Genomic DNA, 24,536 nt, shown 5'->3' on the forward strand with positions numbered 1-24,536 from the left:
AAAAAGGGAAGACAAATTTAAAATAAGAAAGCAGCAATGTAATTTTTACAATAATTTCAAGAAACTTGTACACATATATATGTAGTTGTGTTAATGCATTTTACTACAGAAATTCTTTAACATTGTTGGATTTAATTAAACACTAACATAATGTGCAATATATAGAATAACCAATTTAATTAATTATTCATTCATTCATTCATCTGTAGACAGAAACTGCTTGTTTCCCAGCCACCCAGACCTGAAATAATCACACAGAAACTGTATTAATTAAAACACTGCTTGGCCTATTAGCTTATGCATATTTCTAGATAGCTCTTACATCTTAAATTAACACATTTCTATTAGTCTGTGTATTGCCATGTAATTGTGGACTATGTGTAAGGTTCTGTCTGACATCCAGTATCTGTCTTCTGCAGCAGCTACATGGCTTCTCTCTGACTCTGCCTCCTCTCTCTCTACATCTCTGTTTGGATTTCCCACCTGGCTTTGCTCTGTTAAGTCATTGGCCAAAAGCAGTTTTTTTTTATTAACCAATGGCAATAAAACATATTCACAGCATACGAAGGGGAATCCCACATCATCCATCTGTACGTATTACTTTACACAATCCCTTTTGGTAAATATCAGTTACTTCTGAAAATGTGACTTTTGTCTAACTTTTCTATATATCATCTTAAAAATTTTTTGATTTACATCTATAACTTAAGCAAATGGCTTATAAAGATTTTTTTAAAGCTAGTTTCTTCCCAAATCAAGAAATGAAATCACTGACGGATTATTTTATTGTATGTACTTTATTTGACCACATTCTATCATATCAGACGGAAGGCCCAGGCACATGTGATTCTCACTTGTGCCCACCTCTTCATATGCTCAAAGAGGAATATAGAAGAAACTTGACTTCCAGGGGCTTGGGAACTTGGACTTTCTTTAGTGCTGTTAGAACTTAGAGCAGAATTGGCTCAGAGCAGAATCATTTTGAGTTCTCTTGAAATCAAATGAGTCACAAATGAAGTCTTGAAGTCCAGCGGAAACGACAGACTATTAGGATGGTGAGGCCCAAATGCAGAGAAGAGGAGGTCCAGTGTTGTCTCATTAGATCTTCAGGAAATGCTAGGCAAGACCACTGTGTAGAGGGAGTGAGAGGAGGTCATATGCAGAGGTCCGGCAAAGAACTGTGCAGACACATTCACCACATTTTCTAAGGAAATGTGTGAGAACAAGGACAGAAGCCAGCTTGAACCCCAGAAGCCACCTACATCTTGTCGCAACCATCCCAAATCAATCCCTGAGGTTTCTTCTTCCTACACATGGACTTTTACCAAAAAGCCTCATGAATGTGTGAAATCCTGATTTTATCTTGACTCAGAAAGGGTGTTGGACTAGAAGTCACACTTTTCTGACAAAGATGATGAACCATAGAGAACTTGTTACTTCTAGGCTGGTACATGGGGGATGCCAACCTCAAAGGCTCTGTGTAGCAGACTCCAGGTCCCATGGGCTCTGCAGAACCTGGTCCTGATTTCATTACCTTGAAGGATCTGTGATCTTTACAAACGCCTTGCAATGGGCATGGACCCAGTAGTTCTAAGGACTTCTCTTTTTACAAAAGGCCATTCTAGCTCAGTGGGCTAAGGCTGAGGAGGACAGTGTCCCCAACTTCCTCTCTAGTCACAGGCTCTATGGAGATATGGACATTTGCAGCAGTCCTCAGATTTCATTTTGCTCTGACCCTCTGGATCTTTGCCTTTTAATGGCCTGATTCCTGGCCTGACTTTGTGGGCCACCAATATCTGTACGACACAACCCATCAGCCTGTCCTCCCAGAATTCAGAGCTTTATTCGAGTGGATAAGGCTGCTAAGGAAAGAACTCAGAAGAGTTGAAAAGATTTCACAATAATGGAAGCAGTGTCACCCTGACTAAAACCTCCCAAACCGTAAAAATTGATGCTTCATATTTTGCTCCAACTCACAACCATAAAAATACTAATGTCTTTATCTTTTAAGATGACCAATAAGGATAAAAAATACTAGCACTCGAGATGGTCTTTTTTTTTTTTTTTTTTTTTTTTTTTTGGTTTTTCGAGACAGGGTTTCTCTGTGGTTTTGGAGCCTGTCCTGGAACTAGCTCTGTAGACCAGGCTGGTCTCGAACTCACAGAGATCCGCCTGCCTCTGCCTCCCGAGTGTTGGGATTAAAGGCGTGCGCCACCATCGCCCGGCTAAGATGGTCTTTTTTATAATAGTTCAGGGACAACTTAATGTGGTCTGACTATGTTGTCCTTGGTGCATTCTACTGGAGAACAGGTACAGAAAGGAAAGCAGACGATGGTAGCCTACGGAGGGGCTCAGGACCATGTCAGCTCCATCATCACCCACCTTCACACACAGCTCCAGCATCTTCATCATGTCCACAATCAAAGGTCTCCACCTGGTCACATTCAGCCAGGGTCTTTTCCGTCCCATTGCACAGGGCTACCTGGATGAGCACGGGCAGAGCTTCATCAACTACTGGTGGATACAACATGGCTATAGGTGTGTGCTTGGCTGCTCCACAGCCTAGCTCTCGGCATACCACAGCCACATCCTTCATGTCCCAGCCATCATCACACACCGTGCCCCAGCGTCCTTCCTGTTCGACCTCTACACGTCCTTCACAGCGGTGGGGACCATTCACCAGACGTACTTTGGGTGGGGGCTCTGTAAACAGAATGAGTGAAAGTACATTAAAAACTTGCATACGGTAGTCAGGCAGCTTCCGTGTACCCCAATCTCCACAGCAGTTGGGGAGTGGGACAGGGGTACAGTCTTAGTTAATGTTAATTGTTGATTGACAGTAGCTGGAATCACCTAAAAGAAGAGTCTTCAGGCCCCATTCATCAGGGATTATCTAAATTAAGTTGGCTTGTGACCATGACTGTGGAATACTATGAATTAGGTTAGTTGCACTAGGAAGACTGGCCCACTGTAGGTTCTAGTATTCACCAGGCTGGGATCCCTGACTGTATAAAAAGGAGAAAGTTGATTATGTACAAATGTTCATGACTCTGATGATTATAGACGTGATATGACCAGATGCTTCAAGTACCCCTTGCCTTGATTTCTTCACCATGACCCTTGAACTGTTAGCCAAGAGAAACCTTTTTCCTTTAAGTCACTTTTATCAAGTGTTTTTGTCATGGCAACAGGAAAGGAAACGAAGTCATGTAAGGAGTTGCTAAAGGTGAGAGCTTAGAGTCTGGCTTTGCCTTGCTGTCCTTTTATCCTTCCCACCATCTCACATCAACAATGTTCCCATTAAGTGGGCCTGGAAAAGATTTTTTGCTCACACTCTGAAACACAGAGATGCATGAATTCAAAAAAAAAATCTTAAAAGCACAGAGAGATATAATTAAATCTTCTCTAATGATAGAGACTGAGGGGTACAATGGAAAATGGCCTACTTTGTCTGTTTTGTGTTTTTTTAAAAAAATGTTCCATACTTCATTGTTGACTTTGCCAGTCAAAGGCCCATTTCATTTTCTCTGCAGAGGGTAGATGAACATATTGGTGCAGCCTGTCTCTGCTTACTTTGGTATTTTACTTTGTTGAGATTGGAGTGTCACTATATTTCCCAGACTGATCTTGAACTTCAAGCAATCCTTTTGCCTTTCGTATATGTTACCCATCATGCCCAGCCTTCTTTTTTAAAAAAAAAAAAATTGAAGTCATTAGAAATTAGAAAGGGACTCTCTCTCTCTCTCTCTCTCTCTCTCTCTCTCTCTCTCTCTCTCCTTCCTATGAAGTCCAGTCTTGCCTTGAACTCACAGTGACTTTCCTGCCTCAACCTCCCACAAAATGTTGGGGTTATAGCCATGACCATTAGATTATTTTGATACAGATCTTTTACATAGTCCAGAGGGGCTTTAAACTCAGGATTGTTCTTTTTCTGAGATCTCTAGGATAAAGTTCAGCTATAAGCTTAACACTGTCAGTGGCCAACTTTGCTTGTCTGTGAAAGAAGATGGTAGAGGAATGAAGAGGAGAGAGTGCATGGATCCCCAGGCTACAGAAAACTACACCACTACTGATTTCCTGTTGGCATCACTTTGAGGAGGAGGTAGGTCAATCAGAGGGAATTTTCATCATTTGCAGTCAGCATATCCTGTCTTACAACTACTCAGATCTTGGCGAGATCCCTGAAAAAGACAGAGAGCAATACAGGTAATAAACAGGCAGGCAGACCAGGAAAGTTGCAGGCAATAGCAAGAATGCTCTTCTAAGCTAGACACCACCTTCTACCCCAGCACTTGGGAGGCAAAAGCCAGATGATCTCTGTGAGTTTGAGTCCAGCCTAGTTTACGTGGTGAGTTCCAGGTCAGTCAGGGCTGAATAGCGAGGGCCTGTCTAAAAAAAATGTATTTCTCAAAACTTGATAGAGTAGTGACTTCAAATGCCTATAAGACTAAAGAGACTGAAGTATAAGACTAAATGAAGAAAGTAATTTAAATCAAAGAAAAAATCCTTAATTTACTCCCAAAACACAAAAATGACATTTTTTTTGTTTCACAGAGAAAATATGCATTAACTAACATGTAAGCCCATCAACCAAGTTTCAGTAATTTCTATGAAGTAAAATTTCTACATGCTACATTTTAATAAATACTAAATATAAGAACATGGGATTTTAATAAATGCTAAATATAAAAACAAAGGAATATCTAAATAAAGGATTGATATAAATTCATTTATAAGAAATTTTAAGTTCTTTTTACAAAATAATTAAGAAACCACATTACACATATGCAGACAATAAGCAAATGAAAACATCATATGCCAAATTTTTTTAATGAGATAAAAGTTGTACTTAGTTTTAAGTACATTTGTTTCTAAGATGAAAAAGAAGTAAATGAATTAGAAAAATACTTTGAAATAATAAAATTATATTGACTTGAAAAGTAAAAGATATAAAAGAAATCTGAACTTTTAATAAAGAACTGTACCATAGAAAGACCACTGGTAAATCTGGTGAGAAAAGGGGACTGTACGGGCATATTGAAAATGAGGAGAGAACATAGTCACACAGTAGAAACTAAAACCAGACATAATGCTCAAGAGTCTATGATAAATTTGAAAATATAGGCTTTCCTATATTTTGCTCATCTTTGAGGGACAAAACACATACACTGTTTTATGGGGAGCCGAATGTGACATACGTGTGTATACAGTGTATGTGTGCATAAGGAAGCGAGAGAAGGACACTGAGTCTCTTCCACATTCTTCTTCCTATTTCTTCTCTGGAGATAGGATCTTCCACAGAAACCCTGCCTTGGCATTTTTTCAGCTAGTCTGGCAGCCAGCAAACCCCCACGGTCATCCTGTCTCCATTCCCTGAGACAGCTATGCCCAGGTGAGTAGTGAGGACCCAAACACAGGTCCTCATATGTATGCTACAAGGATCCTACCGACACAGTCATCTTCTAACAATAATAGCCCTGTAGTAAAACAGTGTTTGTTTTAAAGTTATAACACTGTCATTAAGACAAAAAAGCAACCTACTGAATGGGAGAAGATCCTCACTAATCCCGCATCAAAGGTCTGGTCTCCAGAATATATAAAGAACTCAAGAAACTAGACATTAAAACTCTAATTAAAAAAATGGGATACTGAACTGAACAGAGAATTCTCAACAGAAGAAGTTCAAATGGCCAAAAGACACTTAAGGTCATGCTCAACCTCCTTAGCGATCAGAGAAATACAAATCAAAACGTCTTTGAGAGATCATCTTACACCTCTCAGAATGGCTAAAATCAAAAACACCAATGATAGCCTATGCTGGAGAGGTTTTGGAGTAAGGGGGACTCTCATCCATTGTTGGTGGAACTGCAAACTTGTGCAACCACTTTGGAAATCAGTGTGGAGGTTTCTCAGGAAACTGGGAGTCAACCTACCTCAAGATCCAGCAATTCCACTCTTGGGAATATACCCAAGAGATGCCCAATCATACTACAAAAGCATTTGTTCAACTATGTTCATAGCAGCACTATTTGTAATAGCCAGAACCTGGAAACAACCTAGGTGCCCCTCAATAGAAGAATGGATAAAGAAGGTGTGGCACATATATACTTTAGAGTTCTACTCAGCAGTAAAAGACAATGATATCTTGAACTTTGCATGCAAATGGGTGGAAATAGAAAACACTATTCTCAGTGAGGTAACCCAGACCCAAAAAGAGGATTATGGTATGTACTCACTAACAAGCGTATTCTAGCCATAAACAAAGGACATTGAGCCTATAGTTCGTGACCCTAGAGAAGCTAAATAAGAAGGTGAACCCAAAGGAAAACATATATTTATCCTTCTGGGTAATAGAAGTTGACAAGATCATCGGGCAAAATTTGGGAGCAGGGGGTGGGGGTGGATTGGGGAGAATGGGAGATGGGGAGAGAGATGGGAGAAGGGGAGGATTGGGGAGAGCTTTGGGGAATGGGATAATTGAGATGGAGGAAGGGTGGATATGGGAGCAGGGAAGAAGGTATCCTAACCAAGGAAGTCATTTTAGGGTTGGCTAGAGTCTTGACTCTAGAGGAGTTCCCAGGTGGCCAAGGCGATTTCCCTAACTAGTTCCGTGGGCAGTAGAGGAGAGGGTGCCGGTGCTAACTTTATCCTACAGCCACACTGATGAATATCTTGCATATCACCATAGAACATCCATCCGGTGATGGATGGAGATAGAGACAGAGACCCACATTGGAGCACTGGACTGAGCTCCCAAGGTCCAAATGAGGAGCAGAAGGATGGAGAACATGAGCAAGAAAGTCAGGACCATGAGTACGTCCACCCACTGAGACAATGGGACTGATCTAATAGGAGCTCACCAAGGCCAGCTGGACTGGGACTGATGGAGCATGTGATCAAACTAGACTTTCTGAATGTGGCTGACAATGAGGGCTGACTGAGAAGCCAAGGACAATGGCACTGAGTTTTGATTCTACTGCATGGACTGGCCTTGTGGGAGACTAGTCTGTTTGGATGCTCACCTTCCTAGACCTGGATGGAGGGGGGAGGACCTTGGACTTCCCACAGGGCAGGAAACCCTGACTGCCCTTAGGACTGGAGAGGGAGGGGGAGAGGGAGGGGGAGTGGGAGGGAAATGGGAGGAGGTGGAAATTTTTAATAAATAAATAAATTTAAAACAATTCAACTAAAAAATTTAATTTTAAAAAATTTAATTTAAAAAATGCTGCAACTGAACATTTTGAATAAAAGGTGATATTTAAGCGAAAATATTGAAAAAGCTAATTAATGAAAAAAATTGACAGTAGAAGCAATAGTCTACTGGACTCAGAATCTTTGGCTAGTTGCAAAGACTTCAAGTAGTAGATAATTTAAATGTCGTTATAAATTTCTCAACACAGAATTTGTGGAACTTCCTTGAAACCATTCTTACAAAGCTTATGCATCCCTAACTAAGAACAACAACAACAAAAACTAATGTATTAATAGGATACAAGGGGACAAAGCATGTGCTTAGCATGCTTGAAGTCCTGAGTTTGATAGCTAGCACTAACATGCAGGTGCAAACATTTGAAATAAAATATTAGCAAGTCATATAAAGCTACTGCCTATGATAACTAAGAAGGGCTTCTAAGGGAAACTCAGTAATGTTTCATTTTAGGAAACTTGTGAGTGAAAATTCTCTCCAACAATGGATTAAAGAAGAAGAAGAAAGATCACACAACCATCCAGACCTATTTGCACAGTGGCAAAGTCTTACAAAGTTTAGTGTCATCTTTGTGTCTGCTCATGGCACTCCTATTAAGTAACCTTGGACAAGCTGCTTAATTTAAATTTTATTTCTTTATTTGTGTAATAATTATATTGCTACTAAAATTAAGTGATGCAATCTTAGTAAAAAACAGGAAGGAAGGAAGGAAGGAAGGAAGGAAGGAAGGAAGGAAGGAAGGAAGGAAGGAAGGAATGAATAAATAAATAAATAAATCTGGGAGTCTTTTTTGTGGGCTTTTTATTTTTGTTCTTAACTAAGGGCTGGAGGAAGCTCCGCAGTCACTCAGAGAAAGACCCACTGAGCTTGAGGGTACAGGAACATTCTCTTTTTCTGTGGACATCTGTTTTCTCTCACCATGCTTCACCTAGCCCGCCCCTTACTCTGGTCCAACCCCCGATTTTACACACATGTGATTCAAGGAAGAGCAGACAGGAAAGACAGGCAGCGGGCAGAGATGCTGTTGTTAAAATTGGAAAGCAAAACTGGGGGTAAATACGGTCCCTCAGTGGAGCTCCGATGCCCGGGAGAGTGGGAGAGTACAAGGAAAAGGAAAAAAGTCGTGGCTTGGCATACTGCAAATTGCACCTTGGAATGAGACATTCCGTTGTCCTACCTGTGACATTGAGTAGTACCACCTCACTGCGCTTTGTCCCCCAGGCATTGTCAGCCTCACAGGAGTAGTTCCCAGAATGTCCCGTAGTCAGAGTGATTTTAAAGGATGCTTTTCCTCCAGAAGGTGTTGAGATGTTGCCCAGAGTGATATTTTCATGATAAAACCGGTACAGAATGGGAGGAGATGCTCTCTTGTCTTCACACTGAAGCTCCACCACATCCCCAGTGAAGGGCAGCACCCCAGGAACACTGATGGAGAGGAGAGGGTGCCACACTGGAACTGGCCAGCACAGTAGAGGGTCAGAGGGTGGTATGACTCACAGCCTAATTTGTCTTCATTCAAGTTCTTTCCCAACATCTCACTCTCGGCCTAATCCTCCAGGGGAGGATCCAGCAGAGCAGCTATGCATTGATGAAAATTCTGGAGGGCAAGCCTCTAACTATACCACACAATCTGCCTCGTGTTCCATCCCGGTGCCCTCTCTCAGTTCCTTTGTCACTGTTGCCACTTTTACCTCCACCATCAACCCGTTCCCCCCCCCCCCCCCATGCTGTGTTCCGGCGGCTTCCCAGTCTCTTCATGCCTTCCTTGTACCGTGTCACATCTTCGAACATCCCCAGCTGAGAGTTACCAGGTCCCTATTGGGAAGGCTGCTTACCTTTTACTGTGACGTTCACTACAGCACTCTGGACGAGGCCGTAGCTGTTGTCAGCAGTGCAGTAGTAACCCCCTGCGTGACTTTCTCTGACAGTAGTGATCTCCAGCTCGACTCTCTGGGAACGCTGGCTTTTCCTCCCCACACTTTCCTCTGTGTCCTCTCTGTGCCAGGAGTACATTATGAGCCCGGTGCCTTTAGCCACAGAACAGACAAGGACCAGTGTCTGCCCTTCAACTCCGCAGTCCCTTGGAGACTGGATCTCCATGGAGACTTGAGACACAGGGATCCCTATGAACAGAAGACAATTGTTAAGGACTTGGTGGGGAAATTCCGGATGGGAGGGGTCCAGTACCTCCTACTGGGAATTACGGCGGGTCTATATATGGAACTGAGAGTCCACCCTGCTGCCTGGGAATGGAGCATACTGACGGGCATTTCACAGGGCTACTCTGATGCTTAATAACAATCCTATCCCGCACTTCCTGTCCTTTTCCCTGTCCGCTCTCGTGTCCAAATACCACAGCGTTCTGCCTTCTCTTGACTTCCTTGTGACTTGAGGCAGTAGGAGAGAGAGACTGGAGTGGCATAAACGAGAAAGTTCTGCCCTTTAGTAGCTGCAGAATCTAAATCTAGATCTCTAATTCTCAGCTTTTCTCACTGGCTTTTGGATAATCCTAGTAACCTCACAGAGTTCTCATGAGATTAGCTGAGATGTAGCCATCAGGCAGTCTCTCACCCCAGTACTGCTCAGCAGTGCCCACTAGTGATGCTGGAGAGGAAGTGCTGCAAAGTACTTAAAAGTACGCGTCCTGGGGCTGGAGCAACCACATTTAAATCCCAGGGCCATATGTTGACCAGGTAAGTCTCCTTCATCTGTAAAGTGGGGGGACTCACAGTACCCATTTTACAGGCGCTACTCATAAAACTATTCCCCAGGCCACTGTGAGGACAAAGCGTCCACAGCATCATGCACATGACAAATCTTTCTGTCTCCTGTTTTCTGATTGTGAAAGTCGGAGAGAGCTACAACATCACTGCAGGTGATCTGAAATATAGCAATTTCTTTTATAAGTAGCAGGCTGTTATTGTCGTTTCAAATGTCGTTATTCGTGCCTTCTTTGCACCACCTCTTAACTAGGGGTCTCTCCTCATAGACAGAGGCTCTACTTCCTTGACCTCTTGGTTTTCTGAGTAAAATTACTATTGTTACTTTTCTGAAGGGGAGGGGAAAGTCATTGGAAAATTAGTGTTCAAGAGCCCCAGTGAGTCACAGTAGCTTTCAACCTCAGGGATAAGGAAGAGCCTGTACTCTGATGGGGACCTGCTCTCCGTGCCTGACTTAGCCCCATCGGCCCAACTCAATGATGCTCACTCTCCACATCTATATAGGACCGGCGACTCTGCTTCGAGACACTGTGAGACGCTGTCATTGCCTCACACCAGTAATTTCCTGAGTCTTCTTTCCATATTGCTGAGATCGTAAATGTTGGTGAACTCCCACCCGACTGCAGAGCGTGGCCATCTTTGAAGAAGGAATAGCGTAACTGGGTGCTTGCCCTATCTGAAGGGAGCCAGGTGTTGCAGGACAGGGTCACTGACCTCCCCTCTGTGGGCTGCAGGGAGCTGACTGTCAGCCCTGGTGCTGGAAACAGCTCTGGAGGGAAAATCCAAAGAGACCACTTGTTATTAGCAGACTGCACAGTCCTCTAGAAGTGCCCAATGAGTACGACACACACATCCATACCCCAGAACAGGCAGCCCACCCCCGTTTATCCATCCCTGGGTAGTTGTCATATGCCTTGTATCCCGGCTTTCCTACAACAGGCATTCTCCTTCCTAGACATATCCTCTCAAGGAATGATCCCCTACCTCGGATATCAAGCCACACATGTCTTGTTTCTTCTGTTATGTCTACAAATAGGAAAAGTTTCCTATCTGCCTTACAGAAATAGGAGCCACGGTCACTGAACCTCGCATTTGCAATGGTGTAGCTCGAAGCACTGCTGTAAGTAGCTATGTGAGATCCATCCTTGAAGTACTTCAGTCTCCTTATATCATGGTTCTTTTCCCCCGTGCAGCTTATAGTTACATGGTCTCCTTCATACGCACGGTGTGGCAGGCTGATGCTCAACCAGTCTACACAGAAAACAAGAAGGCAGAGAGTTAATAATGCTGACCCTGTCTGGATGCCTTTGGGAAGGGAGAGGCTCTACATCCGTCTAGAAGCTGGGGACCTGCAGCGTCTGGGGACCCGCTGGCTTTACTAACTTTCTGGCTCAGCAGAGTGAGCTCTATTTCACTAAGTGACACTTTTCCCCAAACAAGCATTTTGGATGTCTGTTAATAGATTTTATGTTGTTTTCTTCAGCTCCCAACAGCTGTACCAAATATGGATTTAAAATGAGTTTACTAGCTAAGTAAGAGAGCACAGGTCTGGAATTAATGTTATTAATGAAATTGAGGTGGGTAAGTCACAGTTTCAAAGCTACAGATTAAGTTTAGGGTGAGCTTGTGTGATTTAGTAAGACCCTAGACTTCACGATAAACAAACAGGGCGGTGTATAGACAACTTAGTGGTGGAGTTCCTTACCTTCATGTACAAGACCCTGGGTTCAAGCCTCAGCATTCTTTCTCCCCACCCCCTGACTAGAAGATTCCAATTGTATCTCCTTATACCTAGTGACATGGCCTCAGGTCCTCCATGGCAGGCATTATTAACTCCCTTTGCTTGTCTCTTACTTTAGAAACCCTGTTTGGTGCTACAGAAAGTCCTTCTCCCAAGATGAAACTAACGGGGCCACTGAGACACAATCTCTGAAATCTCCGTCCCCAAGTCTCTGGAGTCTATTAAAAACTCAGAGGCATCTGCAAATCATTGTCATGCTTGGTAGGAGCCCCATAAAGAAGAAGCTGAGCCATAGCTTTCCCTATGGGACAGCGATTATCGGTATTGATGACTAGCTCGGTAACAAAGTGTAGGGCAAGATAAGTACAAAAGAGATGTTTAGGCGCCTGCCCAGCTTGTCCTTCTGTCTCCCAGGGGCCAGATTCATTTGGAAATAGCTAAGGGTTTTAATCCCTGGAGTGACACCTATAAGGATGTATATGAAAAATGCTGAGAACTTCTTAAAGCATATGTCACAAGAAAACACATATTCCTAAAACATAAATCATAAAGATGATAATCTTAATAGCGATCCTTCCTTCCTTCCTTCCTTCCTTCCTTCCTTCCTTCCTTCCTTCCTTCCTTCTTTCCTTCCCCGCTTGCCCCCCTCTTTCAGAGAGATTCTGGGGCTCAAACTCAGGATCTTGCACATTCTATCCAGGCCAGTACTCTTGACTGAACTAAATCCTCATTTCACCTTCTCATCCTTCACAATGTTCTGCTTGCATATGCATTTTTCCTTGTTCACATCTCTATATCTATATGACATGTTGGAAATGCTCGTTTAGATGGTTTCAGTAGGGCAAAGTGACTAACCAAATGTAATGGTAACTTCTGTGTAACTTTCGCTGGCTTAGAAAGATAATGGAAACAAAGGTAGACGGTCGGGCATAAAGGTTGGTAAACAGGTGTGACAGACCAATATTCTTTTTCCTATATGGTGAGGCCAGACAATAGTTTCCGGTGAATATTTTAGAAATAAAATCAGTTTAATTAAAGAAATATGTGAGATGTAAAATTCATGAGACCAAATTGAGAATGATACAAGGAGTAGGTGACAGAGAAAAGTTGCAACAGGTTTCCCTGGGACTGAAATAAGGATTTAACTGCAAGACACTTGGGTTAGTGGTCTTGATTTCTGAGATTTTCCTTAGAGCTGTATTTCCTCAAATTGACTGCAACCGTGTACATGTGCACATTTTATCCTAATTCTGAGAGTTCACCGGATCTGACAAAAGTGCTCAAGAGATCTCCCCCACTCTTGCCAAGTAATTTTAAAATATTCTTGTTTAAAATTACAAACCTAAGTACACAGCATCTTCTCCTCTGCACAAAGTAAAATGAATGTGTTCTCAAAGGCTTAACCAAAGATGAAAGTCTAATTTCCCAGGCTACAGTTTTCTTAATTTCATTATATTAAAATTCCAATAAAAACAGAAAAATACATTAGACATTGGGTTGCTTCCATCTCAGTAGAGATCTAAGGGTGTTCATGTCCTCTACAGAACACCTTCTCAGCCTTTTGCTGCCTCTCTGTTATAAATATCTTTTCAGTCACTGCTTCTGTTGAGGATGAGGACTTTTCTCCCCAGTGACTACACAGATGGTTTTCCCTTCACAATTACTCTCTTTCCTTCTGAGGGGTCAGCAGCAAACAGGAACTAATTCATTGTTTTAAGGGAGTCAGGACATGGTGGGGCCACAGTGCACCCTACCACATCTAATCAATGGGGTGGTGAGTGAGGTGCTGGGTCCTTCTCTTCACCCCAGTTCTGGCTTAGACCCCTGCAGCTTTCTGCTAAGAGGTTTCACCAGGCAGGGTCACCCATGCCCAAGAGTCCCAGAGAGCTAGAGGAATTAAGAGAAGAGTTGCTTACCGGAATGAACTCCGACAGGAGCTGTAAGGGAACAGAGTCAGAGAGATTACATAGGACCAAGGTCTTTACACTTTGTAAAAAGGCTCTAGCCCTCTGAGGATTCCCGAGTGTTGCCTCCTCTTTTCCTTCCTGTTTCTTCCTTCTCCCATTACCCCTTTCAACTCCCCTCCTTCATTTCCTCTATCATTTCTCCCCATCTTTATTTCATACTTCTTTCTCCCACTCACAAATGATACTCGTATGGAACCCAAGATTCATTTTTATGTTCCTCGCACATTGCAAGCACTCCCAGAAGCTTGTGTTTCAAGAGCTTCATTTATTACCTCCTCTTCCACCTTCTTTTAAATATTTAAATATTTTTATTTTTTGAAATTAAAATATAACTACATCTTTTTCTCCCTTTCCTCTCCTTCCCCCAACTCCTCCCACATGTTCTCTGCTCTTTTTCAAATTTATGGTTTCTAATGGTCGTGTGTGTCTGCTTTTTCAAATTTATAGCTTCTAATTGTGTGTGTATGTAAGTATGTATGTATGTACATACACATTTATACGTATATATGATACTATATATATATATATATATATATATATATATATATATATACTCACATAATACAACTTGTATTATATAATCTCAGGGCTGGTCAGTATGCATTGAATAGCCAGTTTGGGGACTCTGTCTTTAACTGTCCAGACTATTTTGCTTTAGAGAAATCATGTACACAGGGGCATCCTAGACACCAGGAAGGGCCACGAAAGAAACACAGGATCTGCTGATATTTCGTTGGCATCAGTTCTCCTTCCTTCAGCATTCTAGACATACTACTGGGGGGGGGGGCTTTATGATATCCATTATGGTTAATCAGGCTTAAAATCTATATACTATCTAAGTCTATGGAGATAAAAGTTCAGCTAAAAACGTCTACTCTTGAAGTAGAGTCCGGGCCTCAGGGTGTCAATTATGTAGGCTGTGTGTGGTATCCACTCCAACAGAAAACTTCTTTGAAGCCCTTTCAATGAAAATTTACTGTTTTCATAGAGACCAAACAGAAATAATAGAGACAAAACACCAGCCTTTAGTAAGGACACCACACACACACACACACACACGCACGAGTCTTTTCCTTATTCTGAGAACCCTGCTTTGCTCAGCTCCCATTTGCAACGTACCTGCCAGTACTGGATCAGAAGCAGAAACCCAGCTCTCCACACCCCATCAGAGAGAGAGACATATGCTCAGGAAGAGTGTCTAGGGATGCCCAATGGAGGTAGTTCTACCCTGTAGCACCCCAGGTCTTTTTCAGCATCCTACGTACCAAGGGCCAGAAGCAGTGACCACAGCAGCATGAGGCTAGAGACAAGCAGTTCCCTTCGTGACAGGTGCAGCTCGTTTCAGAGCAGCTGAACTTTGGATCTAGGATAGAGCACTGATTCAGAAGGGATCTTGCTTAAACAGAAAAAGGGAAGTGGCAAAAATGTCTGTCAACCAGTCCATAGCCCAACCCATTGGATGCAGCAAAAGCAAATGTCCTTCCTCTTTACCAAGTTGGTAAGGTATCTGTGCACTGGTGTAAAATAGCTCTTAATGCGCAGGGTGCCTTCCTTTTCCAGATACGCTTTCCATGATGTTTGACTTCACAGAGAATACGGAGTTCTGGGCCCACTAAGATTCAGATCAGGTTCTGAGTGGTTTTAAAGAGTAAATATCCATTACCACTCAAAAGGCAGTTCTTAATAAGTGACACCATTGCCAGTCCTGAGTTGACTGCTCTTCATAGAGAAAAGAAACAATGACAGGTTTTACACGTTATTGTGGGGCAGTATGCGTATTCTAGGGATCCAAAAAGACTCATTCATACTCATCACTTCTGTTCAGGAGATCATTTAGCCTGATCCAGATAGCAATTAAGAAGCAGGATGAACACAGCATGGCTGCTTGAGGCTTTATCTCTGAACTGTAGTGGAGTGGTCTAAAGGGCCTTGACTCACACAGGAAAGTTTCTTCTTAGACTCCAAATGTCATGGAAGGACATAGTGCATGTGTGGGGGTGGTGGGGGTGGTGAGGAAGAGGGGGAATTGTATAAGTAGCTGTGCTAGTTGGTATCATATCATGACACAAACTACAGTTGTCTGGACAGAGGGGCTCGACTGAGAAAGTGCGCCCAGAAGAATGGCCTGTAGGCAAATGAGTAGCGCACTTTCTTGACTAATGTGGGTGCCAGAGATCACTGGGGACGGTACTATCTCTGGATAGGTAGTACTGGATTATATAAGAAAACACACTGAGTAAGCCATAAGAACAAGCCACTAGTGCTCCTCCATGGCTTCGGCTTAGTTCCTGCCTCCAGGTTCCTGTCCTGACTTCTCTTCATGACGGACGGTCACCTGGAGTTCTGAGGTTGCTTTTGATCATGGGGTTTTGTTGCAGCAATAGAATCTCTAACCAAGATACTAGACACACTTGCAACCACGTGTGTGCATGCAGGGATTTTGAAATTAGTGTAGACTGTGTTTCCCCAGTGTTACACCCTACCCCTCTCTACAATTTTAATGAAACTCACTGCCTCAGTCTGGAGAAGACCACTAGGAGAATGGGAAGAATCACAAGAGAAATGGTAATTTTCTCTGTGTTGAATGATATTTAGAACTTCATAGAGCAGACCCAATTAATGTAAAATAATCCCCCTCTCGGGCCACTGGAAACTATAATTGGAAGAGAAGTCATTTCTCTGGCAACATTCTAGGGGGCAGATTTCTATGCATTCATCTCTTATACTGGTACCCTGCCCCATACCAAACCTAAGTCACTGACCCTGTCATAGGACAATTTTCAAAGAGCAGAATAGAGTGGTTTCTCTCATGCAGTGGTTCTCAGCTTTCCTAATGCTGAGACCCTTTAATATAGTTCATCATGTTGTGGTGACCCCAAATTATTGCTACTTCCTAACTGTAATTTTGCTACTGTTATAAATTGCAATGTAATTTTCTGTGTTTTCCAATGCTCTTAAATGACCCCTGTCCTGTGAAAGGGTTGTTTGACTCCTAAAGGGATTGTCACCCACAAGTTGAGAACTGCTGCTCTAAGTCTAGCACAGGCTGTGAAGTCAAGCTTGGAATATATGACAGACCTGGACAGTAGGTGATAGCCACAGTGAGCAACTTTTGGCTCTATATTAGGTCTGGTCGATGCCTTCAGTGCATGGGGACTCAGGGCTAGTCATAGACACAAAAGGTTCACTGTTCCAAAGCACCCTTCTTCCGGTAGAAACTCCTGGCTTTCTCTAGAACTGAACAGCCAGGGAAATATACACGTACAAGCACAAAGGCTCCTATTCAACTCTAGAAATAGATGACATATAGAGTTATCAGGAAAGTAGAAGCCATTTTGAACTATCAGATATCTAAGCACCACTCCCAAGAATGAAGATACCCAAGGTTCTAAATTGACATTGTGAGTCTTTCTGCTACAAGGGAGGGAAAATGAAAATATGTCAGCAAGTTGTTCCTGCCTGGATAAACCTAACATCTGAACAGGTAAAATACATTTCTCTCTCTCTCTCTTCCCCTCCTCTCCCTCTCCCCCTTTTCTCTCCCCTCCCTTCCTCTCTCTCTGATAAAACTCAGGACCTTGACATCAATCAGTTCCATAGCAATCCCAATGTAATATTTTAGTCAGTCAATCTAGATTCACAAAATAAAAACAAAACAAGGCCAGCTCAGGCAGGACAGAAGCTTCTCCGTACCTGTTTGGCAGGACTATGGGCAGACAAACATAAAGATTCCAGGAAATGGGCTCAGGAGAAATGTAGGGAAAGTGTCACACAAGTGTGAGGAGCTGAGTTAAGAGCTCTAACACCTACTTAAAATGCTGGGTGTGTCAGTGTGGGCCTGTAATCCCAGTGCTGGGTCATAGGAGTGGAGACAAGTGGGCCTCAAAAGCTTGCTGGTTTGCTAATCAGTCCATAAGCTCCAGTTTCAAGTGGGAGATCCTATCATCTCATCATCATCATCATAGTGTGGAGAGTAAGAAAGACATCTGATGTTTAACTCTGACTTACACATATATGTGTGCGCGCGCACACACACACACACTCCAGGAAACATGATACTACATATTGAAAAATAGATTACAATAACTTGCCATGTCCTCTGCCATTAGCATCTGATTGGGCTATAAAATAAGACCTAAGTTTAGGGCTTTAAGAATTAAGTAATACTTCCAGTATCCAGGAGGATAAATATATGTTTTTCTTTGGGCTCACCTTCTTATTTAGCTTCTCTAGGATCACGAATTACAGGCTCAATGGCCTTTATTTATGGCTAAAAACCAATTATGAGTGAGTACATACCATATTCATCTTTTTGGGTTTGGGTTATCTCACTCAGTAAAGTGTTTCTATTTCCATCCATTTGCATGCAAAATTCAAGATGTCATTGTTTTTTACCACTGAGTAGAACTCTTTAGATACACCTTCTTTATCCATTCTTCTATTGAGGGGCACCAAGACCGCCAGGCAAAAGTTGGGAGCCCTGGGGTGGGTGTTGGGTGGGGGGAAGGAGAGATGGGAATAGAGAAGGGAGAAGGAGAGGATTGGGAAGAGCTTGGGGGAATGGGATGGTTGAGATGGAGAAAGGGTGGATATGGGAGCAGGGAAGAAGATATCTTAATTAAGGGAGCCATTTTAGGGTTGGCAAGAGATTTGTCTCTAGAGGGCTTCTCAAGTATCCAAGGAGATGTCCCCAGCTAGGTCCTTGGGCAGCAGAGGACAGGGTGCCTGAACTAGCCTTATCCTATAGCAACACTGATGAATATCTTGCATATCACCATAGAACCTTCATCTGGTGATGGATGAAGATAGAGACAGAGACCCACATTGGAGCACTGGACTGAGCTCCCAAGGCCCAGATGAAGAGCAGAAGGAGGGAGAACATGAGCAAGGAAGTCAGGACCACGAGGGGGACAGAGGGACTGATCTAATGGGAGCTCACCAAGGCCAACTGGACTGGGACTGAACGAGCATGCGATCAAACCGGACTCTGAACGTGGCTGACAATGAGGGCTGACTGAGAAGCCAAGGACAACGGCACTCGGTTTTGATCCTACTGCATGTACTGGCTTTTTGGGAGCCTAGCCTGTTTGGATGCTCACCTTCCTAGACCTGAATGGAGGGGGGAGGACCTGGACTTCCCACAGGGCAGGGAACCCTGACTGCTCTTAGGACTAGTGAGGGAAGGGGTTGGGGGGGAGGAGTGAAAATTTTTAATAAATAAATAAATTTTAGAAAGAATTAAGTAATAATGCTCTCTTAGCCTCAAGCTCCATTTCTGTGAGTTTGGATTTTCAAAGTAAATTAAGTGGCCAACTTTTAAAGCTAAGACTCAGAACCCAAAGAAAGACTCACATGCCAGGCTCTGGGTATCTGGGAAGAGTAAGCAAAGCTTCCCTCGGGTGATACATTTTTTAAAAATTGTTTGATGTTTTTTGGATCAAATCCAAACTTCCTTTCCCTGCACTCCAGTCTCTCTGCTATACCACCCCTTACTATTTATTTTCTAGAAACCTAATGTGTTCTTTTTTGTTTTTAACCCAGGAGTACACTCATGCTGTATATATGTATAGGTGAAGAATCTCAGGCTGCATTCTTGCTAAAAACAGACTCTCCTCTCAATGTCCATCAGTTGCCAATAGCTCCTCACCTCCGTGCTCCATGTGTGGGTTTTATCTGGTATGACGTAGTACATGCTGTCATAACTTTTATGTGCATATGTGCAACTGCCCTGTTGTTAGCAATGAGTGTGTGCCAAATGTAGTATTTCATGGTTCTGAGGGATCTATCTGGATATCAGACTCAGAAAGAAAAGGTGAACAAACTAAAGACCTCCATTGTCTGAAACTCATATGGAGCCTTGTAACTTTTTTTTGGACTCATATATACTACAGTTGGACCTGAATAAAAGAACCTTTTGGGCTGAAATCTTCAGAGACAGCCCCAAGGAAGGCTGGCATTCATAGCACATTAAGACACACATTGTGAAGCAATAGCCATGCTACTTTAGCTAACACCGTAGAAGAAGCAGTGGCTTACACCCACAGAAGTAGAGAGGGAAGTCTAGGTCTCCCCTTGATGAGTCAATGGCTGTCCACTCTCTCTCTTAAAGTGTTGTAGTCGGTGAAGGCTGGGGAAGAGCTTCCTGGCTGGTTAGTTGGAGGCTGTGTGAGGAATTGGGGCTTCTTCCCCTACCCAAAGGTAATGAAGTGGTTTCTCTCCTTTTTGTTTCTGCTGTTCCATGGTGAAGTAATTTAGTGCCCATTCATATTGTAGTAAAAAATTCATAGTACAAAATTACAATTTTAACCATTTTTTAGTGGATGGCTCTTTAGTAATGAGCACATTAATGCATTCAACACCACCATCCATTTCCAGAATGTTTCATCTTCCCTAAATGAAACACTACCCATTAAACATTAACTTTCCATGGCTCCTCCTCCTAGATCATATAACACCATTAATAAATATTTTTATACAAGTGGAACTGTACAGTGTTTGTTTTCTGTTTGTGTGCATGGTTTATTTCACTTGCCATAATACCTTGAGAATTCATCTGTATTGGAGGAAGTGCCACAATTCTCTTCTTTTTTCAAAGGCCAAACAATGTTCTGTTGTGCATATGTATTTGCCATGTTTTGCCCATTAATGTGTTGCTAGATATGTCAGTTACTTTTCCAACCAATGAGTAGTTATAGTAACTACCTCTCCATGTGATCATTGGACATCTGTATTTTATATGAAGTATTTATTCAAATATCTTTTTCATTAATAACTTGGTTCCTTATAGAACATAATTTAAATACAATCAGAAAGTGGTTGGTTAACTCCAATAACATTTGTACCCTCACTGAGCCAGTGACCATATGTTACCCACCAGTCACTGTTGTAGTTTGTAGAGTTCACAGCTGGATAAAACTTATAATTAGTTTTCTCTGTTGGTAGTATACACAAGATCTTCCAACACTGTGAAAGCTAGCCACTAGGGAAGAACCTTCAAGGCTAGTACTAGCTCAATTTTTCTATGTTCTATGACTCAAATATATGTCTTCTGCAATAGATTATTACTGTCAAATTCTGAAGGTAGCCAAGAAGAATGGCAATAGCCCATGCTTGGGGCTGCTTTTGAGACCCCAGTGATTAACAGCTCCAAAAGAGACAATTTATTTGCAGCACATGGCATTTTGTTTGCTAGTTTGTAGAGTCTAGTAGGGATATGTACCTGTTGTAAGTTAACTCCATTTAAACTATTTTTATGGGTATATATTTTAGGAAGTGTCTAAGAACCCATCATAGGCCCTAGGGGAGAACTTACTATTATTTTTGCTAAGTGGACATAATATTAAACTAACTTCTAATGGCATGATTTTACCCATAGGTCAGCAGATCTCTTAACTCTCACTGGAAAAGCTTCTTCAGCAGTAGATGGTGATCAATATAGAGATTCACAACTGTTCAGTGTGCAGAGAACAAGAGACAGTGAAATGTTTAGCTCTCAGTAGGACATCTATATCACACCCTTCCTTCCAAGACTCAGAAATCATCGTGAAAAGGGGGCAGTAAGGAGAAGGAGGAAAAAGAAGTGAAGTTGGTTGAGTAGGGAGGAAGAGTGGACCTGGGAGAAGGGGTGAATATGATCGAAGCACAGTGTAAGAGATCAAAAACACCAATGATAGCTTATGCTGGAGAGGATGTGGAGTAAGGGGAACACTCATCCATTGCTGGTGGGAATGCAAACTTGTACAACCACTTTGGAAATCAGCAGAGAAGTTTCTCAGAAAATTGGAAATCAACCTACCTCAGGATCCAGCAATACCACTCTTGGGCATATACCCAAAAGATGCTCAATCATACTACAAAAGCATCTGTTCAACTATGTTCATAGCAGCATTATTTGTAATAACCAGAATGTGGAAACAACCTAGATGCCCTCAACTGAAGAACGGATAAAGAAAGTGTGGCACATCTGCACATTAGATATTATATGTGGTAAAAACAAAAAACAACAACAACAAAAAAAAACCAATGACATCTTGAATTTTGCATGCAAATGGATGGAATTAGAAAACACTATCCTGAGTGAGGTAACCCAGACCCAAAACAATGAATATGGTATGTACTTACCCATAAGTGGGTACTAGCTTTAAACAAAGGACATTGAGCCTAAAGTTCATGATCCTAGAGAAGCTAAGTAATAAGGTGAACCCAAAGAAAAACATACATAAACCCACCTGGAATTTGGAGACTGACAAGATCTCCTGACAAAATTGGGAGCAAGGGGGCGGGAGGTAGAAGGTAGGGGAGGAGGAGAAAATGAGGGGAGAAGGGGAGGGTTGAGGAGAACTTGAGGAAATGGGATATTTGAGATGGAGGAAAGACAGATATGAGAGCAAGGAAAGAGATATCTTGATTGAGGGAGCCATTATGGGCTTAGCACAAAACCTGGCTCTAGAAAAGTTCCCTGGAATCCACAAGATGAGCCTAGTTTAGACCCTAAGCAATAGAGAAGAGGGTGTCTGAACTGTCCTTGCCCTGTAGTCAGACTGATGATTACCTTAAATATCACTTTAGAACCTTCATCCCACAACAGATGGAAACAGAGGCAGACCCACATCGGAGCACTGGACTGAGCTCCCAAGGTCCAGTTGAAGAGTGGAAGGAGTGAGAATATGAGCAAAGAGATCAAGACCATGAAGGGTTCATCCACTGAAACAGTTTACCTGAGCTAATGGGAGCTCACCAACTCCAGCTGAACTGGGAAGGAACAAACATAGAACCAAACTAGTCCCTCTGAATGTGGTTGACAGTTGTATGGCTGGGGCACACTGAGGGGCCACTGGCAGTGGCACCAGGATTTATCTCTACTGCATGTACTAGCTTTTTGGGATTCTATTCTCTTTGGATGTATACCTTGCTCAGCCTAGATGTAGTAGGGAGGGCCTTGGACTTTCCAGAAAGCAGAGTGCCTTACCCTCTCTTAGGATTAGAGGGGGGTGGGGGTGGGAAGATGTGTGGAGGAAATGGGAGAAGAGGGAGTGGGAATTTGAATTGTTTTCTTTTTTTAAAAAAAAAATCTAATAAAAAATATTCTTAAAAAAGAAATTCTCAGGGGCTGCAGGACAGGAATGCCAGCCCCAGTCGCTTGGAGGAGAGGGCACTTGGGGACTCGCCACGCTACCACTGTTTCCTCCTAGTTCCATCGCTTCAAATCTACCCACTAAGGACCCTGACCTTGTCCACTCCAGGCGAATTGAGACCATCCGGCTGAGTCCCCCCAATATGGGCCGACTTTGCACCTCCGAACAACCTTAGCATGATGTCTTATCTAAAGCAACCACCTTTCGCAGTCAATGGGCTGAGTCTGACCACTTCGGGTTATGGACTTGCTGCATCCCTCCGTCGGGTACCCGGGGCCCTGGGCTTCTTTTCCAGCACATCCCTGGGAAACAGCGGCGGGAAAGGACTAGATTCACTAGGGCCACAGCTGGACGTTTTGGAAGCTCTATTTGCCAAGACCTGGTACCCAGACATCTTCATGTGGGAAGAGGTGGCTCTGAAAATCAACTTGCCCGAGTCCAGGGTACAGGTGGTTTAAGAACTGAAGAGCCAAGTGCTGCCAACAACAGCAGTAACAACAGAATGGAGGTCAAAATAAAGTGAAACCTGCCAAAAAGAAGACCCCTCCAGCTCGGGAAGTGAATTCTGAGAGTGGAACCAGTGGCCAGTTCACTCCCGCTCTCGTACCTCAGTCCCAACCATTGCCAGCAGCAGTGCTCCTGTGTCTATCTGGAGCCCGGCTTCCATCTCCCCATTGTCCACCTCCTCCTCCTATCCTATGACCTACACTCAGGCTTCGAGTTATAGTCAAGGATATGCTGGCTCAACTTCCTACTTCGGGGGCATGGACTGTGGATCTTATTTGACCCCTATGCATCACCAGCTTCCTGGACCGGGGGCCACACTCAGTCCCGTGGGTCCCAATGCAGTCACCAGCCATCTCAATCAGCCCCCAGCTTCTCTTCCCACCCAGGGATACGGAGCTTCAAGCTTGGGTTTTGTAGTAATAGGAGCGGCAGGGCAGCGTCCCCGGCACCCAGCCGCCCGCATAGCTTAGCTTATGCCCTGAAATAATTACACGGAAACTGTATTCTTTTAATCACTGCCTGGCCCATTAGCTCCAGCCTCTTATTGGCTAGCTCTTACATATTGATCTAACCCATTTCTAATATTTTGTGTAGTACCATGAGCTGGCTTACCAGGAAAGATCTCAACCTGCGTCTGTCTGGAGTGGGAAAATCATGGCGACTCCCTGACTCGGCTTCTTTCTCCCAGCATCCTGTTCTGTCTACTCCGCCTACCTAATTTTCTGTCCTATTAAAGGGCTAAGGCAGTTTCTTTATTTAACCAATGAAATTAACTCCTCCATCAGGGTTTTAACTCAACCACTGATTGCTTGGATTTTAAGGACCAAACTGTCTCCTGGAAGCTTAACTTCAATGCTGACTGCTTGGATTATAAAGATCAGACATCCTCGTGGAAATTCCAGGTTTTGTGAAGACCTGTAGAACCTCCTTTTGTGAGTGATTTTTAAATATGATGGGCTGGACATTCCAGTTTTAGCCAGGAATTGGTTAAAAGAGTTAGACGGGATGATGCTCAGACTCCTGATCAAAGTTCCCGAGAGGCACAGAAGGAAAAATGACGGGCCTTAGAGGGGCCTATCAATCAGCAACCTGAAATGGACAAACCAATCATGAGATTCCGTCATAGCTCTAGATCATTGGTTTTCTGATTTGCAAATGACTGACCAAATATATTCTAGTCACATGCAACCAAACACCACTCAAAATAGAAATCAAACAAAACTAGGTTATGAGGGAAGGGAGAGAAGTCCAACCCTTCAA

General features: G+C 43.0%; 1 protein-coding gene and 1 pseudogene across 1 annotated transcript; one reads left to right on the forward strand and one right to left on the reverse strand.

Moving 5' to 3' along the window:
- Positions 1–785: 785 nt before the first annotated feature.
- LOC130889764 (Fc receptor-like protein 2) lies at positions 786–15,025 on the reverse strand. The gene is made up of 8 exons (XM_057793687.1): positions 14,901–15,025; positions 13,585–13,605; positions 10,912–11,178; positions 10,415–10,696; positions 9,043–9,330; positions 8,385–8,663; positions 2,383–2,703; positions 786–1,129 (listed from the first exon to the last, which is right to left on the reverse strand). The coding sequence occupies exons 1-8, from the start codon at positions 14,929–14,931 to the stop codon at positions 1,107–1,109; spliced, it is 1,512 nt and encodes a 503-aa protein (XP_057649670.1). The 5' UTR covers positions 14,932–15,025; the 3' UTR covers positions 786–1,106.
- Positions 15,026–22,945: 7,920 nt separating this feature from the next.
- On the forward strand, positions 22,946–24,187 carry LOC130890088 (homeobox protein OTX2-like; annotated as a pseudogene).
- Positions 24,188–24,536: the final 349 nt, after the last annotated feature.

The sequence above is a fragment of the Chionomys nivalis genome, chromosome 18, assembly GCF_950005125.1.
Source record: "Chionomys nivalis chromosome 18, mChiNiv1.1, whole genome shotgun sequence".
Classification (NCBI taxonomy): domain Eukaryota; kingdom Metazoa; phylum Chordata; class Mammalia; order Rodentia; family Cricetidae; genus Chionomys; species Chionomys nivalis.